This window comes from Wolffia australiana, chromosome 3, assembly GCF_029677425.1.
Source record: "Wolffia australiana isolate 7733 chromosome 3, ASM2967742v1".
NCBI lineage: Eukaryota > Viridiplantae > Streptophyta > Magnoliopsida > Alismatales > Araceae > Wolffia > Wolffia australiana.
The window spans coordinates 18,875,971-18,903,938 of record NC_135837.1 but is presented as its reverse complement, the minus strand read 5'-3'; the positions used below and the strand labels follow the sequence as shown (position 1 = coordinate 18,903,938).

Below are 27,968 nucleotides of genomic sequence, written 5' to 3'. Positions count from 1 at the left end.
TAAATAAAAAAGAGGAAGAAGGAAGGTTTCCCCACTGGCATTCATGCAGCAACACCTACACTTGAATGGATACATACAAAAGAAACACAGCCTAGCGTTTCTCCTCGGCGGAGAAGTCAGGCTCGGCGGGCTTCTGCAGCAACAACACCGGCACCCTCCCCCCCTTCTTGGACTCGACCCGCCGAACGTTCCGCAGCGCGTGCGCCGCAAACCGCGACGCGTAAAGCGCAGCGCCGAAGCTCGGCGCGCCGCCGCCGCCGCCCGCGCGCAGCGCCGCGCGCAACTGATCCTCCTCCACGCGCAGTGCCTCCTCCATCTTCCGCCGCGTGAACCGCCGCCACGCCGCCTGTATAACGCACGCCGCCCACGCCCTCCACAGGTGAGAGCAGAACCGGAACGTGTGGCGCAGCTGCTTGCTGTGCAGCCGCCTGAACTGCGACGCCACCAGCTTCAAGTCCTCCGCCTTGAGCGCGAACGCCTCCACCTCCGTCAGCGCCTTCACCGTTCTCGTGGACGAGGGGAGGTTGGCGTTCGGGTGCGGGTCCAAGGCCCACGTTAGGAGCTCCTCCCCGCAGAAGTCCCCCCCTTTGAGGGACTCCGTGTTGAGGAAGCCGCTCCGACCGCCGTTGGTCGTGGCGCTCTCGAGCTTTCCCCGCATGATGAACAGCATCTCCTCCACCGGGTCGCCCTCCCGGACTATGTGGCTCGAGCCGGTATACAGCGCCGGCTTGAGCCGGTCCAGCATCGCGTCCATCAGCTGGTCGTCCATCTTCTCGAACATGGGCACCTGCTTTTACCTCCCTCAAGTTCTATGAGTGACCGTCTTCACCCGTAACCCGTCATCGTTCTCGGACGAGGTCCGGATCTTCATCCGTAACATTGACGTCCGGATGATGCGTGCGTCAACATTAACCACCGAGGAAATCTCGATGGCGTCGTCCGCTACAGGCTCTGATTAATATAGTGCAGGGACGCGTGTCGGGATGGTTTTTTCGTTCCAGGACGAAAAAATCGTGCCGTTTGCAAGGTTGGACGAAAATCGGGACGGAAATTCGTCCCCAGACTTCCCGACGGAATAGTTTTCGTCCACTCGGATGCAAAAAACCATCCCGTCCGCATCCCTGCACTGATTCCGGACATCGGACGTGACGATCTTCATCCCGTCCCACCCATTGTCCACGTCCCCGACTATCCAGAACTATACTAGTGCAGGGATGCAGACGGGAAGGTTCTTTCATCCCAGGATGAAAAATCGTCTGGTCCACGAGGTTGGACGAAAATCGGGACAGAAATTCGTCCCGAGAGCTCCGGATGGAACGGTTTACGTCTACTTGGACAAAAAAACCGTCCCATCCAGAGGTCTCGGACGAAAAAACCATTTCATCCGTCGTCCACGTCCTGGTCAATCCGGAACTATACAGGCTCAATGTTCACGCTCAACGTCGATGAGGTCAGCATTGTCGATAAGAGACGTCAAGGTCATTTGTTTGCGGAGCCCTAAGGTTTCGTCATTGTTCACGTTGACGTCAATGTCAGTGCCAATGTTGACGCAGTTGACAGTCGTTGGTGTCAACGTCGATAAGTCCGTCAATGTCAACGTTGTCGAGCAAAAACAAGAAGTGGCCACTCATCTCTTGGTTGATGATGGCCTGAGCTTCCGTGGCCTTGCTCAAATGCTCATAATTGGTCAAGGCCACCACCTCCTTGAGGTCATCATCGACGTTGTAGACCACGGTGTCTTCCGACGACGACAACAAAGATGGATTCAATGTCGCCCGCCCATGACCCTCCATCGTTGTCGACGTTAGAGTTCTCCACCGGCATCTTCCATCAACCAAGTAGATTGCCGTCATCGAGTTCTCCGTCGACGACGTCAATCTACCTCACACTAATCATTGACCGTCGTCGTCATCGTCGCCACTGTCGACGTTGACATGGCCGACAACGTTGACAGGGGACGGATGGACGACAACTACTATCCTTACAGAAGACGGATGACGGTGATGGATTCGTTATGACAGTTGACTCACCCGATTGAGGAGGTTCAAGCAGAGATGACGTTTGATGTCGCGGCGAAGGTCTTTGGGGAGATTCTGAAGAAGCAATTCTTCGTTGACGCCGCGAGTGACCTGCCACCGGTACTGCTCGTGCCGGCGAATCCGCTCACGAAGCTTGTCGGTAAGCATGCGATGAGACATCCATTGATCCGTGTCTCGCCGCTTCACCCTCATCTCTTCGATTCTTACGGTTGTCGATTGAAGGTAAGTCTGCAAAGGGAAGAAATTTCAGTACATTAAGCGAAAAATTCTTGCGTGTTGATTGGTTGATGGCTGGATCGAAATGTTTTACCTGCATGTTTCCGATCAAGAGAGCGAACAAGACCAAACCGGATATGGAAATGAACACCGCAAACGTATTCTCCCAGGCGAAAGTGCTCGTTTTCAGGTTTTGACCCAGAGAGCTGCAAGTTGACAAGAAATACGAATGGTGAACTTATAACGCTCTGCTTTCTCCATTGCAGGAATCCTCTGTCATCGGATTTTCGATCCATCATTGATCGACAATTCGATTGGATTCCTTCGGCAGATCATGATTGATCTAACCCCGTTATCATTGTCGACTAACGATTGAAATAATCCAGCCCCCTTTTTCCCTCCCGATCGGATTGGATAACTCGGTCCGATCTCAATCCGAACATCACCCCGGATCGGGGACGAACATTCGATTGATAATCTACAGAATTTTATTTATCAAAAGCTACTATTCGAACCGATCCAGCGTATTTGCATTCAGATGACTAAAATTTGACGACTCCCCCAGTACAACAATTATTTGGCCCAGAATCGAGATGCTCAGAATTCTAAACTGAAGTTTAGTGGGATAAATCGAGAGTAGAACGGATATAAAGCAGAGAAATCGCGAGTACCTCAGATTCCGTAGCCCCCACCACAAACAGTAAAACAATTTCTCAACAAAGCTGATGTCGACTACATTCTGAAGGGCGGGAAGGTAAATCCCAAAATCAAACAACGTCTCGTTGGCTGGATTTATGGGGCAAGTTGAATTGAGAAAAAAATTATTTGGGTTTGCTGTGTTCCCGCAAACAAAAGATTGCTTGCAGTTGCGGCCTGCATCTCTACACGCGTTTCTCCAGCAGGTTTCTTTTCGCTCTACGGAGAGCAAGTACCACACAGCTCCCAAAACCTTCATAGCAAAAGAATTAGCTACCGTCATCAGTAAAATATATTATTTGGTACCAATTAACAACAAAAATTGAACGCGTATCCCTGTGCGACCAAATTCACATCAGAAATGTACTGAATACCTAAGTTCTTTGTTACTTGATGCACATGAACACGGATCATCTTAATTTGGATGGAAACGAAGATTGATTGGAGGAGACACTAAAACGAGGAAAAGGACAGATAATTTTAAATTCATAATTTTTGGTTTGCACGGGATGCAAGGAGTTTTTATTTCAACACGAATCCTTTTGATAAAATGGAAGTCATTCCTTACATAGGGGGTTGCTATAAGAGGGAGGAAAAATGTAGAGAAACAAGAAAACGAAGGAACTTCCCCGGAACCAAATGACATAAAAGAAATAAGAAACTGGAAAGAAATGGGACAAGGCCCCAAAAACATCAAGAATTTAAGAAAAATAAAGGAAGTAGGGCAGGGAACTAATATATGGTCCGCCAGAACCGACTTTCGCCCTTTTGAAAACATCTTTCTTTATTGAGTAAACGAGGAGTTGCAGATGGAAAAAGTTGACCTCTTCAAAGCTAACCCTCAGTCTATCAGGTCGGTAAATGCAAAAATGATTGTTAGCTGTTCATGGCCCATGGACATCTGTAAACAGGCGGGACTTTCGACATCTTAAATCTTCAGATCGAGATGGTTAAAGCTAAATTTAATGACTAAAAATATCTAAGGTGGATCTTTTTTACAAAAAAAAGAATTGATTTTATTAAATACATTGGCAACTGATCTCCTGTAAAACATACCCAACCGTTTACTCTCTACTACCAACTAATCCATTTTTATAATAAAACATTTTTTATTTATCTATTAATAAAGCATATAGTTCTGGCTCATGAAAGTAATTGAATGAAAGTGAACTCCAGCCGTTACAAAGTTTTAATTTGCAGCCTCACAAGAAACCAGTCAAAAGGAGATCTCACAAGGGGATTTGCACTATTTCGGCTTCATTTCAGGAAATATGTGACTGCTTCAAAGGATCACAGTTAAGCTTGATTAATAAAGCAAAGCCAAGGTTGGAAATTCATCTCCAGCAAGTACTCCTCATATTCTACTAATACGATCCCCAGCTCTCCTTAGGACCACTAGTACAGTCTTGTCTTTTGGCCTGTAGTACAGTTTACTAATACAGTCTTGTCTTTTGGCCACTAAGAGCATTCATGTCTTTCCCCGTCCTTCATGTTCCTTTTAAATAGGATAGCCCTCCCATTAGGTGGTTTGTCAGGAAAATAATATTTTGAAGTCTAAGCTCCTTGTCTCTCCTCATTTCAATCCTTGTCCTTTATCATCGTCTCTGCTTCACCATGGTTCCAGATGCCTCATCCCTGGTTGATCCCAGCCTCCTCTGACGATTCCCATTCAAATCTTGACCCAGGAACCCTTCATCTCTCCTCTCGCTTCCTTTGATTCAGTCACTGTTCCTGATGAACGTGGAACAGTGACTGAATCAAAGCATTTCACAATCATTTGTTCTGGATACAAGATGATAGGACCTACTTGGGTCGTATCATCTACTGTGCCATGGGCGTGTTGAAGAAGGTGCTGAGACGTGTACAGGAAATAAAGTCTCATCTAGAATGCCGATGATCTCCTAAACTTCTATCATAAGAAACTGAGTTGATATGATATAACTCTTGGAGCTGAGAAGTTAAAAGGACTCATGCTAAAGCTGCACTTTGTCAAATGAAAAAATTCTTCTGTGGACGACTTGCAATTCCAACAAGGACTCTTTTGCCCAGGTTGATGGTTGGCCGGCGAGGTGGCTGGCGCTGCCACTAATAATGGTGAGGCGGTTGATGAGGCCGTGGCAGTGGCAGCAGAGGCTGCCAGCTACACCAATCCTTGGCACTACTGTATGGTTTGGATCCCACCCAAAAACATCACTGCACTCAGTGCAGGGGATCTGGTGCAGGAAAATTCCATCACCCCCGTCCCATGGGGAAACATAATGAGTTGCTTCTTGGTAATTGTATGAGTGTATAAGTATACAGGTTCCTTATAGAACTTAAAGATGCAACTTATGGTAATTGATCCAACCTACATTTTTGTTGAAGATGTAACTAATGGAAAATAAAAGATTAAAGATGAAAATAGCTAGATCTTATAACCATGCATGCCACCAATGGGATGGGGAAATTGAAATTGAAATCTATAGTATCCTGTTAGAAACTTAAGATGTGCACTTTCACCTTGCCCCTTTCGCATCCCACAAGAAGAGAAGAAAAGAGGTAACAAAAATTCCATTGAATATTTTATATTCAAACTGATAACCCTCCTTGCATGTCACTTACACCAACATAGTATTAAATAAATGGATTTTTGTGATTGGCATTGAAGATATGACATTCTATGGGAAATTATAGATTGACAATCTGAGCTCCATAAACAAAATATCAAATGAGATAGTGAAAGTCTCATTGAGCTTATTTTTTACGCTCATCAGCTTCTTCATTCTGAAACAATGCTATACCCCAAGGATATCTTCAGCACTTAAGCTCATTAGGTTCTGATGAATGGCACGCGACATTCTAGCCCTTAAATGGAAGTCAGCAATGGATGGCCCTCAACACTGAATTTCCCTCAGTGGTTTTGGATTGAAAGATGTCATGGGGTTCCCAGCAGCGTATGGAACATGCCATCCAAGCTGAATCGCTACATCAACAAGTCACAGATAGAGCCTACATCCAGCCCACAGTGTGCAACAACTGAATACCCAAGATTACCTCTATGTGGATTGTCTCCAAGGGCATAAAATCTTGCATGATAGCAAGGCTTTGAGCGACCATCCTCAAACCTTGACAGAGCTGATGTCCTTGTAAGTGATGTGCATCCCCCGATACAATATTGTATGTCGTGGAGTCCACAAGGCTTTTCCAAGTTCCCAAAGCAGATGTCAGTCAATGAAATTGTGGGTTGCCTCACTGTCAATCATGATCATCCCTGCTAGCCTCACTATGCCCTGAGACAAGACTCTCAGCATGACATTCATCAACCACATGCTACCATGGTTTGGGCCTCTAGTATGGGTAGCTGGGATGACTGTTCATCATCAGAAAAGAGATGGAAACCCTCCTCCCCTAGAACCAAGTAGAGACAAAATTTGCACTCACAGCAATGATCTAGCATGAACTGTTTGTCGCAATGGACACAAAGGCCTTTCTCCTTATGACTTAGCCACTCCTCTTCAATGAGGCCCATATAGGTCTTGCGACGCATTGCAAATTGTGGCTGCAGACTGAATGGTGCGCTCCCTCAGAGATTGATGTTGGCTGGGACCAACAAGTTCGGGCTGTATCTTCTTTTGAATGCTTTGGCTGTTATGAAGGTATCTTTATTTTGGATGCTCTTCATGACAGCCACAAGTTCCTGCTCTTCTTTGACTGCCATATCCAGCAGCTCATCCAGACTCTGTGGTTTGGCATGCTGCACCTACACTCGGATCTCGGGAAAGATAGCAGTTAGAAATGCTCCTTCGAGCATGTCGGAAGTGGGAGATCGACCCCTCACTATCCCATCTCTCGCCATCTCTCTTCTTTCTTTCTTCCTTTTTCCCTCTTTATCTTCTTTTCTTTTGTTTCTTTATGTTTAACTTGAAATGGGCCTTTACTTAAGTCCTTTCTCCTTCCTGGGCCCATATGCTGTAATTACTTATGACCCATTATCGGCCTAGGTTTTTTTCTCTCTCCTCGATTCTGGAACCTTCTGAAAACCCTAAATAGGGTCCTCGATGTAACTTTTCCATGTGAAATGAAATGGAAGTTCTTCTTCTCCTTCTCCACTGAGATTTTTAGCAGAGCATGTCTAGGGCAATGGAGTGATGATGAAGGGTGCTCTGGCAGGAGGTCACTCAGTGCTGGGGCAGCCCCAGGAGTATTCTCGACATGGTGGAAGATTTGCCAGGGTTTGTTTGAGGCGTGCCGGACAACATGGCAAAAGTTTGCGCCAAAGAGTTGTCCGTGGAGTACCACGAGCCAGCCTCTGAGTGGAGAGTGATTGTTGTAATTGCTTCGAAAGGCTCAGGAGTGGAGACAGTCAGCGTCTGATCTTGATCCTCCAAATCTTTGATTTGCGTCACTGTGAGACGTTTCATCATGGTAGGAGTGTGTGTCTGATACCAAAATGATACTGATCCTCATGGTACCAGTTATCCCAATTCAACCACTGTTACCATGTCCTGAGCAATGCGAGAAGGAGAAGGAAAATCTAGGAAGGCAATGGCTCCAAGCGCACTCGGAGAAGGGGAGTGTTCGTCCTCAAGCCAATAGACCACCGTGGGAAGATCCACTAAGGATTGAGAAGGGAAAGGCAAGGGAGAGAAAGGTTTGGGTTCAGGGGGAGGCAAATAGAGAGATACCAAGGAAAGGTTAGAGATTTGACCATTTTTCTGTGTTTTCTCTCATTGCCTTCCTTGTTAAGGGTGGATGTCACTCCCGCGAAAATCACCCAAATAAGCCTGCTAAGTTTTGCAGGTGTCGATGTACCTCAGTCCTTAAGGCGGGCTTGGTCCATCTTACAATAGACCTGAAGAGGGGTCCTATCAGAAACCCTAGTCGCAAAGGGTCACAATGCTGAAGAATGGGCTGAACTAGTTTGCCCAACTGCTGAATAAGTCAAATCAGTCATGACTCCTGAAGACACCTTCTACAGTTGGCAAATTTCCCAGCATAAGGGCAAACATGCATGCACACAGAACCCAATGCATGAGTTACGACTCAACCCTAAACATACGTGAGGAGGAAGCATAACCAGGCCGCACCCTGCAGATTCAAATCGCATGCGTGGGTGACGATGAAGTGGGAGGAATTGATCACTATAAAAAATAGGGAGAGGGTGAAACAGAACAGAAGAAAGAAGTTTCATAGCATGATTGTTGGTGGTTGGAGACGCAGCAGATCCTCCTGATCCAGCGGCAGGCTCTACTGGTCCACTTAGCCTGAGTTCTTATTTCTGATTCTTGCCCATTGTTCTTTCCCTACATCTGTTTTTCCCTGGTACAGACATTTAAGGCTTGGAGAATATTTCTACATTTGGCAATTCTTGAAGACCTTGACCTGATCCACTTCTTGTTATCTACCTCTTTTGAGAAGAGCGTATCAGCATGTCATGTCTAATGTAGCTACCTATAAAAATGTGTCTCGTGTTTTCAGGCTTTTATGTCATCACTAAATGCCATGAATATCCCTTGGACAACATAAGCTGCCTTCGGAAATCAGCACTGGAAACAGGCCATGCCCTTATAAAAACAAGACTTGTGATAGTGAAGACTTGGCCCCAGGAAAGAAAAAAGTCGGCTGAAGATGGGTTTGTGCACTGAAGTACACATCTGATGGAAGCCTCTGGAGTTATAAAACAAACAAGGTAGCAAAGGGTTATACCCAGACATATGACATAGACTATGGGGAGAGCTTTGCTCCCATTGCAAAACTGAGCATCAGATGCCTTCTAATTGCTATAGCAGCCACATGATGATGGAAACTTTCGACTGCGTGACGTGAAGAATTTTTTTCTCCATGGTGAACTGGCAGATGATATTCATATGCAACTTTCATAGAGTCCAAACAAGAATCTACCATAAAGATAAAATAAGGCACCAATCATATAATGCGTTGGATCCTGCACGTGCCTCAAAGTCTGCATATGTCTCTTCAAGATACGGAGAAGGGGTAAAACATCCATGCTATAAAGAAAGCAACAACGGCCATCGATTCATTCATTTCCAGGAAGATGGGAAATGACTCAGTGGGAGCAGGAAATTCTCTAGCTCCAGGAGTGTTACGAACTCCCCTTGTAACTTCAATCCAACTTGCAATTTCAATGATAGATCTTGTCCTTGAGTATGAAATGAGGGAATCGAGTTGTAAGGACACAGAAGGGAAAAGAGAGATAGATAGAAGGCTGTTGGAGTTGACGTGCTAGTGACGACGGGGTGATGCACGCCACTTGCTCGAGGAACGGCTCCTTGCTTGCAGGGGTGGTCTTCTGCGAAAGGAGAGATGAGCGTGGGACTAAAGACGAGAAGTCGTAGAGATTACTAACAATGGTCAAAAGTCCTTCTCTCGTCTTGGAAAAGCCTTAAGTAGGTTTCCGTATTCGGCCCATCTGGGCTGCTCTGCTGCCATGTTGGGTGGGTCGAGGGTGACGTTCGTAGATGCGGGTGCAGATCGTATCAAGGAGGAGGAATGACTGATTCGGCTAGATACTTTCTCCGACATTCGGCTAGGAATGACTGACGACGGGGTGATGCACGCCACTTGCTCGAGGAACGGCTCCTTGCTTGCAGGGGTGGTCTTCTGAAAGGAGAGATGAGCGTGGGACTAAAGACGAAGTCGAGAGATTACTAACAATGGTCAAAAGTCCTTCTCTCGTCTTGGAAAAGCCTTAAGTAGGTTTCCCTAGCCGGAGCAGCTGGGCTGCTCTACTGGGAGGCTGGGGTGCAGGCGGGTGACGTTCCGAGCTGCGGGTGCAGATCGTATCAAGGAGGAGGAATGACTGATTCGGCTAGATACTTTCTCCGACATTCGGCTAGGAATGACTGACGACGGGTGATGCACGCCACTTGCTCGAGGAACGGCTCCTTGCTTGCAGGGGTGGTCTTCACTTGCTCGAACGGCTCCTTGCTTGCAGGGGTGGTCTTCTGTAAAGGAGAGATGAGCGTGGGACTAAAGACGAGAAGTCGAGAGATTACTAACAATGGTCAAAAGTCCTTCTCGCCTTGGAAAAGCCTTAAGTAGGTTTCCGATTCGGCCCATCTGGGCTGCTCTGCTGCCATGTTGGGTGGGTCGAGGGTGACGTTCGTAGATGCGGGTGCAGATCGTATCAAGGAGGAGGAATGACTGATTCGGCTAGATACTTTCTCCGACATTCGCCAGGAATGACTGACGACGGTGATGCACGCCACTTGCTCGAGGAACGGCTCCTTGCTTGCAGGGGTGGTCTCCTGCGAAAGGAGAGATGAGCATGGGACTAAAGACGAAAAGTCGTAGAGATTACTAACAATGGTCAAAAGTCCTTCTCGTCTTGGAAAAGCCTTAAGTAGGTTTCGTATTCGGCCCATCTGGGCTGCTCTGCTGCCATGTTGGGTGGGTCGAGGGTGACGTTCGTAGATGCGGGTGCAGATCGTATCAAGGAGGAGGAATGACTGATTCGGCTAGATACTTTCTCCGACATTCGGCTAGGAATGACTGACGACGGGTGATGCACGCCACTTGCTCGAGGAACGGCTCCTTGCTTGCAGGGTGGTCTTCTGCGAAAGGAGAGATGAGCGTGGGACTAAAGACGAGAAGTCGAGAGATTACTAACAATGGTCAAAAGTCCTTCTCGTCTTGGAAAAGCCTTAAGTAGGTTTCCGTATTCGCCCATCTGGGCTGCTCTGCTGCCATGTTGGGTGGTCGAGGTGACGTTCGTAGATGCGGTGCAGATCGTATCAAGGAGGAGGAATGACTGATTCGGCTAGATACTTTCTCCGACATTCGCCAGGAATGACTGACGACGGGGTGATGCACGCCACTTGCTCGAGGAACGGCTCCTTGCTTGCAGGGGTGGTCTTCTGCGAAAGGAGAGATGAGCGTGGGACTAAAGACGAGAAGTCGTAGAGATTACTAACAATGGTCAAAAGTCCTTCTCTCGTCTTGGAAAAGCCTTAAGTAGGTTTCCGTATTCGGCCCATCTGGGCTGCTCTGCTGCCATGTTGGGTGGGTCGAGGGTGACGTTCGTAGATGCGGGTGCAGATCGTATCAAGGAGGAGGAATGACTGATTCGGCTAGATACTTTCTCCGACATTCGGCTAGGAATGACTGACGACGGGTGATGCACGCCACTTGCTCGAGGAACGGCTCCTTGCTTGCAGGGGTGGTCTTCTGCGAAAGGAGAGATGAGCGTGGGACTAAAGACGAGAAGTCGTAGAGATTACTAACAATGGTCAAAAGTCCTTCTCTCGTCTTGGAAAAGCCTTAAGTAGGTTTCCGTATTCGCCCATCTGGGCTGCTCTGCTGCCATGTTGGGTGGAGTCGAGGTGACGTCGTAGATGCGGTGCAGATCGTATCAAGGAGGAGGAATGACTGATTCGGCTAGATACTTTCTCCGACATTCGGCTAGGAATGACTGACGACGGGTGATGCACGCCACTTGCTCGAGGAACGGCTCCTTGCTTGCAGGGGTGGTCTTCTGCGAAAGGAGAGATGAGCGTGGGACTAAAGACGAGAAGTCGTAGAGATTACTAACAATGGTCAAAAGTCCTTCTCTCGTCTTGGAAAAGCCTTAAGTAGGTTTCCGTATTCGGCCCATCTGGGCTGCTCTGCTGCCATGTTGGGTGGGTCGAGGTGACGTCAGAGATGCGGTGCAGATCGTATCAAGGAGGAGGAATGACTGATTCGCTAGATACTTTCTCCGACATTCGGCTAGGAATGACTGACGACGGGTGATGCACGCCACTTGCTCGAGGAACGGCTCCTTGCTTGCAGGGGTGGTCTTCTGCGAAAGGAGAGATGAGCGTGGGACTAAAGACGAGAAGTCGTAGAGATTACTAACAATGGTCAAAAGTCCTTCTCTCGTCTTGGAAAAGCCTTAAGTAGGTTTCCGTATTCGCCCATCTGGGCTGCTCTGCTGCCATGTTGGGTGGGTCGAGGGTGACGTTCGCAGATGCGGGTGCAGATCGTATCAAGGAGGAGGAATGACTGATTCGGCTAGATACTTTCTCCGACATTCGGCTAGGAATGACTGACGACGGGGTGATGCACGCCACGTGCTCGAGTAACGGCCCCTGGCTTGCGGGGCAGGTCTTCTGCGAAAGGAGAGATGAGCGTGGGACTAAAGACGAGAAGTCGAGAGATTACTAACAATGGTCAAAAGTCCTTCTCGTCTTGGAAAAGCCTTAAGTAGGTTTCCGTATTCGGCCCATCTGGGCTGCTCTGCTGCCATGTTGGGTGGGTCGAGGGTGACGTTCGTAGATGCGGGTGCAGATCGTATCAAGGAGGAGGAATGACTGATTCGGCTAGATACTTTCTCCGACATTCGGCTAGGAATGACTGACGACGGGTGATGCACGCCACTTGCTCGAGGAACGGCTCCTTGCTTGCAGGGGTGGTCTTCTGCGAAAGGAGAGCTGAGCGTGGGACTAAAGACGAGAAGTCGTAGAGATTACGAACAATGGTCAAAAGTCCTTCTCTCGTCTTGGAAAAGCCTTAAGTAGGTTTCCGTATTCGCCCATCTGGGCTGCTCTGCTGCCATGTTGGGTGGGTCGAGGTGACGTTCGTAGATGCGGGTGCAGATCGTATCAAGGAGGAGGAATGACTGATTCGGCTAGATACTTTCTCCGACATTCGGCTAGGAATGACTGACGACGGGTGATGCACGCCACTTGCTCGAGGAACGGCTCCTTGCTTGCAGGGGTGGTCTTCGCGAAAGGAGAGATGAGCGTGGGACTAAAGACGAGAAGTCGAGAGATTACTAACAATGGTCAAAAGTCCTTCTCGTCTTGGAAAAGCCTTAAGTAGGTTTCCGTATTCGGCCCATCTGGGCTGCTCTGCTGCCATGTTGGGTGGGTCGAGGGTGACGTTCGTAGATGCGGGTGCAGATCGTATCAAGGAGGAGGAATGACTGATTCGGCTAGATACTTTCTCCGACATTCGGCTAGGAATGACTGACGACGGGGTGATGCACGCCACTTGCTCGAGGAACGGCTCCTTGCTTGCAGGGGTGGTCTTCTGCGAAAGGAGAGATGAGCGTGGGACTAAAGACGAGAAGTCGTAGAGATTACTAACAATGGTCAAAAGTCCTTCTCTCGTCTTGGAAAAGCCTTAAGTAGGTTTCCGTATTCGGCCCATCTGGGCTGCTCTGCTGCCATGTTGGGTGGGTCGAGGGTGACGTTCGTAGATGCGGGTGCAGATCGTATCAAGGAGGAGGAATGACTGATTCGGCTAGATACTTTCTCCGACATTCGGCTAGGAATGACTGACGACGGGGTGATGCACGCCACTTGCTCGAGGAACGGCTCCTTGCTTGCAGGGGTGGTCTTCTGCGAAAGGAGAGATGAGCGTGGGACTAAAGACGAGAAGTCGTAGAGATTACTAACAATGGTCAAAAGTCCTTCTCTCGTCTTGGAAAAGCCTTAAGTAGGTTTCCGTATTCGGGCCATCTGGGCTGCTCTGCTGCCATGTTGGGTGGGTCGAGGGTGACGTCAGAGATGCGGTGCAGATCGTATCAAGGAGGAGGAATGACTGATTCGGCTAGATACTTTCTCCGACATTCGGCTAGTAATGACTGACGACGGGTGATGCACGCCACTTGCTCGAGGAACGGCTCCTTGCTTGCAGGGGTGGTCTTCTGCGAAAGGAGAGATGAGCGTGGGACTAAAGACGAGAAGTCGTAGAGATTACTAACAATGGTCAAAAGTCCTTCTCTCGTCTTGGAAAAGCCTTAAGTAGGTTTCCGTATTCGGCCCATCTGGGCTGCTCTGCTGCCATGTTGGGTGGGTCGAGGTGACGTCGAGATGCGGTGCAGATCGTATCAAGGAGGAGGAATGACTGATTCGCTAGATACTTTCTCCGACATTCGGCTAGGAATGACTGACGACGGGGTGATGCACGCCACTTGCTCGAGGAACGGCTCCTTGCTTGCAGGGGTGGTCTTCTGCGAAAGGAGAGATGAGCGTGGGACTAAAGACGAGAAGTCGTAGAGATTACTAACAATGGTCAAAAGTCCTTCTCTCGTCTTGGAAAAGCCTTAAGTAGGTTTCCGTATTCGGCCCATCTGGGCTGCTCTGCTGCCATGTTGGGTGGGTCGAGGGTGACGTTCGTAGATGCGGGTGCAGATCGTATCAAGGAGGAGGAATGACTGATTCGGCTAGATACTTTCTCCGACATTCGGCTAGGAATGACTGACGACGGGGTGATGCACGCCACTTGCTCGAGGAACGGCTCCTTGCTTGCAGGGGTGGTCTTCTGCGAAAGGAGAGATGAGCGTGGGACTAAAGACGAAGTCGTAGAGATTACTAACAATGGTCAAAAGTCCTTCTCGTCTTGGAAAAGCCTTAAGTAGGTTTCCGATTCGCCCATCTGGGCTGCTCTGCTGCCATGTTGGGTGGGTCGAGGTGACGTCAGATGCGGGTGCAGATCGTATCAAGGAGGAGGAATGACTGATTCGGCTAGATACTTTCTCCGACATTCGGCTAGGAATGACTGACGACGGGGTGATGCACGCCACTTGCTCGAGGAACGGCTCCTTGCTTGCAGGGGTGGTCTTCTGCGAAAGGAGAGATGAGCGTGGGACTAAAGACGAGAAGTCGAGAGATTACTAACAATGGTCAAAAGTCCTTCTCGCCTTGGAAAAGCCTTAAGTAGGTTTCCGTATTCGCCCATCTGGGCTGCTCTGCTGCCATGTTGGGTGGGTCGAGGGTGACGTCAGAGATGCGGTGCAGATCGTATCAAGGAGGAGGAATGACTGATTCGGCTAGATACTTTCTCCGACATTCGCCAGGAATGACTGACGACGGGGTGATGCACGCCACTTGCTCGAGGAACGGCTCCTTGCTTGCAGGGGTGGGCTTCTGCGAAAGGAGAGGTGAGCGTGGGACTAAAGACGAGAAGTCGAGAGATTACTAACAATGGTCAAAAGTCCTTCTCGCCTTGGAAAAGCCTTAAGTAGGTTTCCGTATTCGCCCATCTGGGCTGCTCTGCTGCCATGTTGGGTGGGTCGAGGTGACGTTCAGAGATGCGGTGCAGATCGTATCAAGGAGGAGGAATGACTGATTCGGCTAGATACTTTCTCCGACATTCGGCTAGGAATGACTGACGACGGGGTGATGCACGCCACTTGCTCGAGGAACGGCTCCTTGCTTGCAGGGGTGGTCTTCTGCGAAAGGAGAGATGAGCGTGGGACTAAAGACGAGAAGTCGTAGAGATTACTAACAATGGTCAAAAGTCCTTCTCTCGTCTTGGAAAAGCCTTAAGTAGGTTTCCGTATTCGGCCCATCTGGGCTGCTCTGCTGCCATGTTGGGTGGGTCGAGGGTGACGTTCGTAGATGCGGGTGCAGATCGTATCAAGGAGGAGGAATGACTGATTCGGCTAGATACTTTCTTCGACAAGCGGCAAGGAGTGTACGAGGACGGGGGGATGCAGGACATTTGCTCGAGGAACGGCTGATTGCTTGCAGGGGTGGTCTTCTGCGAAAGGAGAGATGAGCGTGGGACTAAAGACGAAGTCGAGAGATTACTAACAATGGTCAAAAGTCCTTCTCGCCTTGGAAAAGCCTTAAGTAGGTTTCCGTATTCGGCCCATCTGGGCTGCTCTGCTGCCATGTTGGGTGGGTCGAGGGTGACGTTCGTAGATGCGGGTGCAGATCGTATCAAGGAGGAGGAATGACTGATTCGGCTAGATACTTTCTCCGACATTCGGCTAGGAATGACTGACGACGGGTGATGCACGCCACTTGCTCGAGGAACGGCTCCTTGCTTGCAGGGTGGTCTTCTGCGAAAGGAGAGATGAGCGTGGGACTAAAGACGAAGTCGTAGAGATTACTAACAATGGTCAAAAGTCCTTCTCTCGTCTTGGAAAAGCCTTAAGTAGGTTTCCGTATTCGGCCCATCTGGGCTGCTCTGCTGCCATGTTGGGTGGGTCGAGGGTGACGTTCGTAGATGCGGGTGCAGATCGTATCAAGGAGGAGGAATGACTGATTCGGCTAGATACTTTCTCCGACATTCGGCTAGGAATGACTGACGACGGGTGATGCACGCCACTTGCTCGAGGAACGGCTCCTTGCTTGCAGGGGTGGTCTTCTGCGAAAGGAGAGATGAGCGTGGGACTAAAGACGAGAAGTCGTAGAGATTACTAACAATGGTCAAAAGTCCTTCTCTCGTCTTGGAAAAGCCTTAAGTAGGTTTCCGTGTTCGCCCATCTGGGCTGCTCTGCTGCCATGTTGGGTGGGTCGAGGGTGACGTTCGTAGATGCGGGTGCAGATCGTATCAAGGAGGAGGAATGACTGATTCGGCTAGATACTTTCTCCGACATTCGGCTAGGAATGACTGACGACGGGGTGATGCACGCCACTTGCTCGAGGAACGGCTCCTTGCTTGCAGGGGTGGTCTTCTGCGAAAGGAGAGATGAGCGTGGGACTAAAGACGAGAAGTCGAGAGATTACTAACAATGGTCAAAAGTCCTTCTCGCGTCTTGGAAAAGCCTTAAGTAGGTTTCCGTATTCGGCCCATCTGGGCTGCTCTGCTGCCATGTTGGGTGGGTCGAGGGTGACGTTCGTAGATGCGGGTGCAGATCGTATCAAGGAGGAGGAATGACTGATTCGGCTAGATACTTTCTCCGACATTCGGCTAGGAATGACTGACGACGGGGTGATGCACGCCACTTGCTCGAGGAACGGCTCCTTGCTTGCAGGGGTGGTCTTCGCGAAAGGAGAGATGAGCGTGGGACTAAAGACGAAGTCGTAGAGATTACTAACAATGGTCAAAAGTCCTTCTCGCCTTGGAAAAGCCTTAAGTAGGTTTCCGTATTCGCCCATCTGGGCTGCTCTGCTGCCATGTTGGGTGGGTCGAGGGTGACGCTCAGAGATGCGGTGCAGATCGTATCAAGGAGGAGGAATGACTGATTCGGCTAGATACTTTCTCCGACATTCGCCAGGGAATGACTGACGACGGGTGATGCACGCCACTTGCTCGAGGAACGGCTCCTTGCTTGCAGGGTGGTCTTCTGCGAAAGGAGAGATGAGCGTGGGACTAAAGACGAGAAGTCGAGAGATTACTAACAATGGTCAAAAGTCCTTCTCGCCTTGGAAAAGCCTTAAGTAGGTTTCGTATTCGCCCATCTGGGCTGCTCTGCTGCCATGTTGGGTGGGTCGAGGGTGACGTCAGAGATGCGGTGCAGATCGTATCAAGGAGGAGGAATGACTGATTCGGCTAGATACTTTCTCCGACATTCGCCAGGAATGACTGACGACGGGTGATGCACGCCACTTGCTCGAGGAACGGCTCCTTGCTTGCAGGGGTGGTCTTCTGCGAAAGGAGAGATGAGCGTGGGACTAAAGACGAGAAGTCGTAGAGATTACTAACAATGGTCAAAAGTCCTTCTCGTCCTTGGAAAAGCCTTAAGTAGGTTTCCGTATTCGCCCATCTGGGCTGCTCTGCTGCCATGTTGGGTGGGTCGAGGTGACGTCAGAGATGCGGTGCAGATCGTATCAAGGAGGAGGAATGACTGATTCGGCTAGATACCTTCTCCGACATTCGGCTAGGAATGACTGACGACGGGTGATGCACGCCACTTGCTCGAGGAACGGCTCCTTGCTTGCAGGGGTGGTCTTCGCGAAAGGAGAGATGAGCGTGGGACTAAAGACGAGAAGTCGTAGAGATTACTAGCAATGGTCAAAAGTCCTTCTCTCGTCTTGGAAAAGCCTTAAGTAGGTTTCCGTATTCGCCCATCTGGGCTGCTCTGCTGCCATGTTGGGTGGGTCGAGGTGACGCTCAGAGATGCGGGTGCAGATCGTATCAAGGAGGAGGAATGACTGATTCGGCTAGATACTTTCTCCGACATTCGGCTAGGAATGACTGACGACGGGGTGATGCACGCCACTTGCTCGAGGAACGGCTCCTTGCTTGCAGGGGTGGTCTTCTGCGAAAGGAGAGATGAGCGTGGGACTAAAGACGAGAAGTCGAGAGATTACTAACAATGGTCAAAAGTCCTTCTCGTCTTGGAAAAGCCTTAAGTAGGTTTCCGTATTCGGCCCATCTGGGCTGCTCTGCTGCCATGTTGGGTGGGTCGAGGGTGACGTTCGTAGATGCGGGTGCAGATCGTATCAAGGAGGAGGAATGACTGATTCGGCTAGATACTTTCTCCGACATTCGGCTAGGAATGACTGACGACGGGGTGATGCACGCCACTTGCTCGAGGAACGGCTCCTTGCTTGCAGGGGTGGTCTTCTGCGAAAGGAGAGATGAGCGTGGGACTAAAGACGAGAAGTCGTAGAGATTACTAACAATGGTCAAAAGTCCTTCTCTCGTCTTGGAAAAGCCTTAAGTAGGTTTCCGTATTCGCCCATCTGGGCTGCTCTGCTGCCATGTTGGGTGGGTCGAGGGTGACGTTCAGAGATGCGGTGCAGATCGTATCAAGGAGGAGGAATGACTGATTCGCTAGATACTTTCTCCGACATTCGGCTAGGAATGACTGACGACGGGGTGATGCACGCCACTTGCTCGAGGAACGGCTCCTTGCTTGCAGGGGTGGTCTTCTGCGAAAGGAGAGATGAGCGTGGGACTAAAGACGAGAAGTCGTAGAGATTACTAACAATGGTCAAAAGTCCTTCTCTCGTCTTGGAAAAGCCTTAAGTAGGTTTCCGTATTCGCCCATCTGGGCTGCTCTGCTGCCATGTTGGGTGGGTCGAGGTGACGTTCGAGATGCGGTGCAGATCGTATCAAGGAGGAGGAATGACTGATTCGGCTAGATACTTTCTCCGACATTCGGCTAGGAATGACTGACGACGGGGTGATGCACGCCACTTGCTCGAGGAACGGCTCCTTGCTTGCAGGGGTGGTCTTCTGCGAAAGGAGAGATGAGCGTGGGACTAAAGACGAGAAGTCGAGAGATTACTAACAATGGTCAAAGTCCTTCTCGTCTTGGAAAAGCCTTAAGTAGGTTTCCGTATTCGCCCATCTGGGCTGCTCTGCTGCCATGTTGGGTGGGTCGAGGTGACGCTCAGAGATGCGGTGCAGATCGTATCAAGGAGGAGGAATGACTGATTCGGCTAGATACTTTCTCCGACATTCGGCTAGGAATGACTGACGACGGGTGATGCACGCCACTTGCTCGAGGAACGGCTCCTTGCTTGGGGTGGTCTTCGCGAAAGGAGAGATGAGCGTGGGACTAAAGACGAAGTCGAGAGATTACTAACAATGGTCAAAAGTCCTTCTCGCCTTGGAAAAGCCTTAAGTAGGTTTCCGTATTCGCCCATCTGGGCTGCTCTGCTGCCATGTTGGGTGGGTCGAGGTGACGTTCAGATGCGGTGCAGATCGTATCAAGGAGGAGGAATGACTGATTCGGCTAGATACTTTCTCCGACATTCGGCCAGGAATGACTGACGACGGGTGATGCACGCCACTTGCTCGAGGAACGGCTCCTTGCTTGCAGGGGTGGTCTTCTGCGAAAGGAGAGATGAGCGTGGGACTAAAGACGAGAAGTCGAGAGATTACTAACAATGGTCAAAAGTCCTTCTCGCCTTGGAAAAGCCTTAAGTAGGTTTCCGTATTCGGCCCATCTGGGCTGCTCTGCTGCCATGTTGGGTGGGTCGAGGGTGACGTTCGTAGATGCGGGTGCAGATCGTATCAAGGAGGAGGAATGACTGATTCGGCTAGATACTTTCTCCGACATTCGCCAGGAATGACTGACGACGGGTGATGCACGCCACTTGCTCGAGGAACGGCTCCTTGCTTGCAGGGGTGGTCTTCTGAGAAAGGAGAGATGAGCGTCGGACTAAAGACGAGAAGTCGTAGAGATTACTAACAATGGTCAAAAGTCCTTCTCTCGTCTTGGAAAAGCCTTAAGTAGGTTTCCGTATTCGCCCATCTGGGCTGCTCTGCTGCCATGTTGGGTGGGTCGAGGTGACGTTCGAGATGCGGTGCAGATCGTATCAAGGAGGAGGAATGACTGATTCGGCTAGATACTTTCGCCGACATTCGGCTAGGAATGACTGACGACGGGTGATGCACGCCACTTGCTCGAGGAACGGCTCCTTGCTTGCAGGGGTGGTCTTCGCGAAAGGAGAGATGAGCGTGGGACTAAAGACGAAGTCGAGAGATTACTAACAATGGTCAAAAGTCCTTCTCGCCTTGGAAAAGCCTTAAGTAGGTTTCCGATTCGCCCATCTGGGCTGCTCTGCTGCCATGTTGGGTGGGTCGAGGTGACGTTCGTAGATGCGGTGCAGATCGTATCAAGGAGGAGGAATGACTGATTCGCTAGATACTTTCTCCGACATTCGGCTAGGAATGACTGACGACGGGTGATGCACGCCACTTGCTCGAGGAACGGCTCCTTGCTTGCAGGGGTGGTCTTCTGCGAAAAGGAGAGATGAGCGTGGGACTAAAGACGAGAAGTCGAGAGATTACTAACAATGGTCAAAAGTCCTTCTCGCCTTGGAAAAGCCTTAAGTAGGTTTCCGATTCGCCCATCTGGGCTGCTCTGCTGCCATGTTGGGTGGGTCGAGGTGACGTCAGAGATGCGGTGCAGATCGTATCAAGGAGGAGGAATGACTGATTCGGCTAGATACTTTCTCCGACATTCGGCTAGGAATGACTGACGACGGGTGATGCACGCCACTTGCTCGAGGAACGGCTCCTTGCTTGCAGGGGTGGTCTTCTGCGAAAGGAGAGATGAGCGTGGGACTAAAGACGAAGTCGAGAGATTACTAACAATGGTCAAAAGTCCTTCTCTCGTCTTGGAAAAGCCTTAAGTAGGTTTCCGATTCGCCCATCTGGGCTGCTCTGCTGCCATGTTGGGTGGGTCGAGGTGACGTCAGATGCGGGTGCAGATCGTATCAAGGAGGAGGAATGACTGATTCGCTAGATACTTTCTCCGACATTCGGCTAGGAATGACTGACGACGGGGTGATGCACGCCACTTGCTCGAGGAACGGCTCCTTGCTTGCAGGGGTGGTCTTCTGCGAAAGGAGAGATGAGCGTGGGACTAAAGACGAAGTCGAGAGAGATTACTAACAATGGTCAAAAGTCCTTCTCGCCTTGGAAAAGCCTTAAGTAGGTTTCCGTATTCGCCCATCTGGGCTGCTCTGCTGCCATGTTGGGTGGGTCGAGGTGACGCTCAGAGATGCGGGTGCAGATCGTATCAAGGAGGAGGAATGACTGATTCGGCTAGATACTTTCTCCGACATTCGCCAGGAATGACTGACGACGGGGTGATGCACGCCACTTGCTCGAGGAACGGCTCCTTGCTTGCAGGGGTGGTCTTCGCGAAAGGAGAGATGAGCGTGGGACTAAAGACGAGAAGTCGAGAGATTACTAACAATGGTCAAAAGTCCTTCTCGCCTCTTGGAAAAGCCTTAAGTAGGTTTCGTATTCGCCCATCTGGGCTGCTCTGCTGCCATGTTGGGTGGGTCGAGGGTGACGTTCGTAGATGCGGGTGCAGATCGTATCAAGGAGGAGGAATGACTGATTCGGCTCGGTAGTTTGTCCGGCATTCGGAGAGGGTTGACTTCGGAGGGGGCCGTGCCCGCAACTTGCTCGAGGAACGGCTCCTTGCTTGCAGGGGTGGTCTTCTGCGGAAGGCGTGTTGAGCGCGGTACCAAAGACGAGAAGTCGGAGAGATTACTCACAATGGTCAAAAGTCCTTCTCTCGTCTTGGAAAAGCCTTAAGTAGGTTTCCGTATTCGGCCCATCTGGGCTGCTCTGCTGCCATGTTGGGTGGGTCGAGGGTGACGTTCGTAGATGCGGGTGCAGATCGTATCAAGGAGGAGGAATGACTGATTCGGCTAGATACTTTCTCCGACATTCGCCAGGAATGACTGACGACGGGTGATGCACGCCACTTGCTCGAGGAACGGCTCCTTGCTTGCAGGGGTGGTCTTCGCGAAAGGAGAGATGAGCGTGGGACTAAAGACGAAGTCGAGAGATTACTAACAATGGTCAAAAGTCCTTCTCGCCTTGGAAAAGCCTTAAGTAGGTTTCCGATTCGCCCATCTGGGCTGCTCTGCTGCCATGTTGGGTGGGTCGAGGGTGACGCTCAGAGATGCGGGTGCAGATCGTATCAAGGAGGAGGAATGACTGATTCGGCTAGATACTTTCTCCGACATTCGCCAGGGAATGACTGACGACGGGTGATGCACGCCACTTGCTCGAGGAACGGCTCCTGCTTGCAGGGTGGTCTTCTGCGAAAGGAGAGATGAGCGTGGGACTAAAGACGAAGCCGTAGCGATTACTAACAATGGTCAAAAGTCCTTCTCGCCTTGGAAAAGCCTTAAGTAGGTTTCCGTATTCGCCCATCTGGGCTGCTCTGCTGCCATGTTGGGTGGGTCGAGGTGACGCTCAGATGCGGGTGCAGATCGTATCAAGGAGGAGGAATGACTGATTCGGCTAGATACTTTCTCCGACATTCGCCAGGGAATGACTGACGACGGGTGATGCACGCCACTTGCTCGAGGAACGGCTCCTTGCTTGCAGGGGTGGTCTTCGCGAAAGGAGAGATGAGCGTGGGACTAAAGACGAGAAGTCGAGAGATTACTAACAATGGTCAAAAGTCCTTCTCGCCTTGGAAAAGCCTTAAGTAGGTTTCCGATTCGCCCATCTGGGCTGCTCTGCTGCCATGTTGGGTGGGTCGAGGTGACGTCAGATGCGGTGCAGATCGTATCAAGGAGGAGGAATGACTGATTCGGCTAGATACTTTCTCCGACATTCGGCTAGGAATGACTGACGACGGGTGATGCACGCCACTTGCTCGAGGAACTCCTTGCTTGCAGGGGTGGTCTTCGCGAAAGGAGAGATGAGCGTGGGACTAAAGACGAAGTCGTAGAGATTACTAACAATGGTCAAAAGTCCTTCTCGCCTTGGAAAAGCCTTAAGTAGGTTTCCGATTCGCCCATCTGGGCTGCTCTGCTGCCATGTTGGGTGGGTCGAGGTGACGTTCAGAGATGCGGTGCAGATCGTATCAAGGAGGAGGAATGACTGATTCGGCTAGATACTTTCTCCGACATTCGGCTAGGAATGACTGACGACGGGGTGATGCACGCCACTTGCTCGAGGAACGGCTCCTTGCTTGCAGGGGTGGTCTTCTGCGAAAGGAGAGATGAGCGTGGGACTAAAGACGAGAAGTCGTAGAGATTACTAACAATGGTCAAAAGTCCTTCTCTCGTCTTGGAAAAGCCTTAAGTAGGTTTCCGTATTCGGCCCATCTGGGCTGCTCTGCTGCCATGTTGGGTGGGTCGAGGGTGACGTTCGTAGATGCGGGTGCAGATCGTATCAAGGAGGAGGAATGACTGATTCGGCTAGATACTTTCTCCGACATCCTCTATCTTCTTCAACTTCTTCTCAAATTATCCCGAGCTTGAACAAGAATTTCTATTCAAATTCTGGCATGGATTTCTACTGTTCTTCATTTGAGAAAAAAGGAGAGATTTGTAGTTCTGTGAAGCAATTTTTTGTAAGATCCAGGATCCTATCAAACTTCTATCAGTTTTCTCAATTGGGGTCATGGGTGGAAAGTATGCAAGTTGTAGAAGACAAGCCATGGGCTAAAGTAATCTCCATGTGCATGGTTAAGGAAATTCTGTCAAACCATGGGACATTGGCAGAGTAATGGGAATCAGACTATGTTCCTCAAATGTGCAACACTTGATAAGTGATCAATATTGAAGGTCTTTGCAGACGATATATTTTTTTGGGAAAAAACCTGATGATGTTATTATAACTTGAGATGATGAGGCAGCAAACCAAGAGCAAAGTATCCAACTATCAAATGAATTTGAACTAACATCTATTGGGCAGTTGAAGCATTTACAGGGCATTGAAGTCGCCAATGGAAGGGGATGCAGTTTTATATCCAGCATAATTATATCTTGGATTTACTGTAAGAGGCTGGAATCATAGACAGTTTGAAATCTGTCATTCAATTCTTTGTCTGTTTAAAATGGAGATCTTTTTTTCCAACACTTTCGGCTATTAATGGGGTTGCTCCAGGGTCTTCAAAGATCTCTCAGCAACTGGGTGCCACTATAAATATTGCCGTCAAGGTGCAGACTAAACAAATATAAATATATCAAGCTACACAGTACAAGTTATGGGATGGAAACATAAATGAAAAGTAAGAAACGAGTTGGGACTTACATGACTTGCTAGAATGTATAGTACGAGGTTGAAAGCAGCCCCTGCCCATGCAGTTTGAGTAATTATGCCAGAGGTTCTGGTCACTTCTCGGTATAATGGTATAATTCGAACAAGCCTTGGAATGTATTGGAATATGACAACAAATATTAGCAAATTTTTAGCATTCCATGTGGCTTCTCCCCTTGCAGTTCGTATGAGAAGTAAAATAATAACCTGGATCAATCAAATAGTCATCTTTAAATTTCTCTCTCACCAAGAAAAACAAATTGTGGAAAACAATAGCATTTTTCAAAGAAAATCAGGATAAGGAATATCCACTTTACAAGAAATAAAACTCTATCAAACACTGCACCAGCAGTGTGATACCCTTTCTTCGTCCACTAGGGGTCTAACTATCCCAATATGTGAAAAAATAAAGCACTGTCTCATCTTACGAGTTGCAGTTCCATCTGGCAATCAACTTGCCTTGGTGTTAAATAAAGAGAGGCCTTCTTCGTCTTTCAGGGAGTTAAATAAAGAGAGGCCTGAGTTCACTCTCTCTCACTTGCTCTTGTTCTCCCCCCCCCTCTCTCTCTCTCTATCTATCTATCTCTTGCTCTCTCTCTCTCTCTGTTTTCATTTTTCTACCTTTCTCTTTCTCACTCTTTACCACTCGTTCTCTTTCTATCTCAGACCCAATTTACCTCACTAGCTTTCTGTCTCTTACTCTCTCCCTTTTTATATATCTTTTTCTCTACCCAATTATTTCCCTCCTATCTCACATATTCTGTATTCTGTCTTTCATGTTGAATGAATGCAGGAAGGAATTTTCTCAGCAAACAACAGACATTCTAGAATTTGTAAAAAGAACGAAAGAAACATGTTTATACCTGTGGTATAGGAAGGACAGCAAGAATATCCACAATAAAGTATGATGATAAATACCGTTGTGCGATTTTATAAGAATCTTCAACCAAGACGCCTCTTCCAAATACTCGGGATGAGGGAGCAATATAGCCAGTGCGAAACTGAAACAATATATGAATAATATAGAATATATCTGTAAAGGAACGTAAGACACTTGCTGTGATTGCCAATTTCTTTTCCAAGCCAAGGCATTTCTCATCATCATTAATGATTGGAATGTAAAAGAACAACGGATCCACTGCTACTGCAAGTACGCATGACAGAACAAATATCTTATTCCACCTTTGAAGAAAATAACCCTGAGGATCAAGTATTTTCTTCTCTGAATGTGATTGGTCTTCAGGAGAATGCCACGGATTTACACACGAGCCCACAAAGTTTAGGATCTGTAACACCCAGCCAGATATCCTTAGGAAGATCTCTGAGGTTAAACCAACTTTCCTACTTCTTGCAGGCAACGTGCTATTGAAGCTGGGTGATCTCTCTGAATTCCAGTCCTCAAACCTGCATCAAAAGAATTAAGAAATTGGGCAACCTATTTGTAATGAAAGATTTATTTAAAGAGCAGAATTAAATATTTAAAATTCCCTACATGTGAAATAAGATATTTATTTGGCGAGAGATATCTCCAGATTAAAACATTGTTTAATAGCCTTCTTCGTCTATTTTCCATATCTATGGTATCTCTCTTTGTAATGATCCGTTAAGAAGGGCCCATTTCTTCTTCTCTCTCCTCCTCTATATAACTATCATGCAATGAATTTCTTCAAATAAAAAATTCAAGTAATGAATCGTAATACAGAGTGTGAGGGTTAAGCCTCTTCCTATTCATTTGGAGCCACTGTCTCTCACTCAATGATTTGATTTTTTTCGAGAAGAGTTCCCACTAGTCACAAACAAAACATTAATTGATATGGAGACTGCAAGCTTCATAAATGAGGGGTTACGAGTACCATTTAATTGTGAGCAATGGTCCCATCTAGAAAAACATACAACAAATTCTTAATTCTTAAAGACTTATGCACAATCGTTTTCTCTGTCATTTGCCTCTCTGATTAAAAATAAATTTCTTGATGCATAACCTAAGCCAACTCTTTGCCTTCCATGAAATTAATTTTAAAAGTGGATCCCCCTATAGCTTGTTTGGTGATTTAAAGAAAACTCCGCATAAGTCATGAAATACGCAGCCGTCTATTAGTAATACGTTCCGAAAAATTCATGGAAAAAATTCATGTCTTTTTAGGAAACTAACATGGGCATACATGCCAAAGCCAGGCCCACATCTAGTGCTACTGGCCCAACACAGGATGACCACACCCAAGCAGGCCTTACAGTCCCAGATGGGAAGTTGATAGGATTCCCAGCCCGCGTGGGGGCATTATCGTCATTTTAATATGTTGTCCTTCTTTCTATGTTGCCTTTAAATAGCACAGCCCTCCTCCAAGGAAGGCAGACTGGCATTTGGTTATTAAGAAGTAGTGGTTTCTCTCCTCTTCTCGTCTCTTCTACGTCCACGCGCCTTCTCCCTCCACGGTCCCTATCAGAAGTTTTGCTCATTTTGTTTTCCTGGGTCCATGTCCGACCAAATTTTAATAGTAAATAACTTTTGTATGGCAGACTGCGCCCGTATTCGTCCACAGCAAGAAAATATGAAAAGGTCAAAAATTCCAATTTTGAACCTCCACATGAATATTGAATCAAATTTGAACTTGGATCATTCAAATTTTTAAAACTGATAATCTTTTCAGAACCATACAATTTATCCAAGTGTCATCTCAAATGAAAAAACACTGGGAAACATTGTGAGAGATAAAACTAACCTCACAAATTTACGTCCACCGAAGCTCATGCCTGTGATTTGGGGTAATGATGCAATGCGATAAAGTCAGTCGTTCGATCTGGCACATCCAAGATAATGCGACATCATTTATCTACTTAATGAAATGTTTTTGATCAAAATGCATAAAATATCCTGCGTTCTTATCATGGAAACTTCCCTGCCTAAAATAAATAAATAAATATAGAAATAATTAAAAATAAAAAGCATGCCCAGGATACTTTTCAGGACTCAACATAAAATTGAAACCAAATAACTGGAAGCCTATTATTCAAAGTTCAAAGCTGTTTTTTGTACGAGAAAACAAAAACGACATCAGGTGAGATCATTCCATACTGTAATTCATCAAACAACGCTAAGCATCAATAAATAGTTAACTAACTTTTCGTCAATTTTAGCTTGCCTAGGCCTTAACTTTACGTTTTGAACCTTGATTATGGCATGCTACACCAACAAGTCGCTAGCGCTGCGATAAGGCGTGCATTTTTGAATCAAGAAACATCGGATTTGAAATCAAGTGCTTAGGATAAGTTAACTTAAAAACCAAATGGAAGTCTTCTATCACAGGTACGCCGACTAATGTCAGCTTCTCGGTTCTCGATCCTCTTCAACACGAAATGCACATAATTAACAGTTTTCCCGAAACTCAGATAGAAGGCGGTTCATCTCTCATGGGGTCGAATAAACAACAAAAGATTCTAGAAAATTTCATATCTTCCGCCACGGGCACTAAACTAGCGAGCAGGAAACCTGTCTTTCCCCACACTCCAAAAGTGTTGATCAAATTTACCGTCACTCAAGTTTTTCACAAACATCAAACAAGCATCAACAAGGTCTGAATAGCTAAAATTATAGATCAATAATCAGAACATCAATGAATTGCCATGAAGAAATTTCACAATGATTCGTAAAACTATGGCGTGTAATTAGAACATCGCGGGATCCAACCGATAAGAAACACTTGACCTACCAGAATTCCCCCGCCGAGGAAGCCAATCGGTTCGAACGAGAAGAACGAACGAAAACCATCATCTCTCCAATAACTCGGCGGGATTGAATCATCGCATAGCGCTGCTGCTGTACGACGAGAAGCTTCTTGCCGGCTTCTCTTTCAGACCTCGTCAGCATTGACCAGAACAAGATAATCC

The 27,968-nt window shown here is 48.2% G+C and overlaps 1 protein-coding gene across 1 annotated transcript; it reads right to left on the bottom strand.

Moving 5' to 3' along the window:
• On the bottom strand, positions 1-27,966 carry CNGC1 (cyclic nucleotide gated channel 1). Its single transcript, XM_078572960.1, has 8 exons — positions 27,791-27,966; positions 26,804-26,881; positions 24,947-25,487; positions 24,078-24,290; positions 2,927-3,204; positions 2,350-2,461; positions 2,031-2,267; positions 1-787 (listed from the first exon to the last, which is right to left on the bottom strand). Exons 2-8 carry the CDS (start codon positions 26,830-26,832, stop codon positions 92-94), a joined length of 2,106 nt encoding a protein of 701 aa, XP_078429086.1. The 5' UTR covers positions 26,833-26,881; positions 27,791-27,966; the 3' UTR covers positions 1-91.
• Positions 27,967-27,968: the final 2 nt, after the last annotated feature.

What these genes read in the sequence shown, in the direction of transcription:
- CNGC1 (XM_078572960.1), bottom strand. Translation starts at nt 26,832, where the DNA reads ATGAGCTTCGGTGGACGTAAATTTGTGAG. An exon ending in GGTGGACGTAAATTTGTGAG is followed by an intron (nt 25,488 to 26,803) that starts GTTAGTTTTATC and finishes CTTTTGATGCAG; the next exon opens with GTTTGAGGACTGGAATTCAG. An exon ending in TGGGGGCTACGGAATCTGAG is followed by an intron (nt 2,462 to 2,926) that starts GTACTCGCGATT and finishes GTCAACTTGCAG; the next exon opens with CTCTCTGGGTCAAAACCTGA.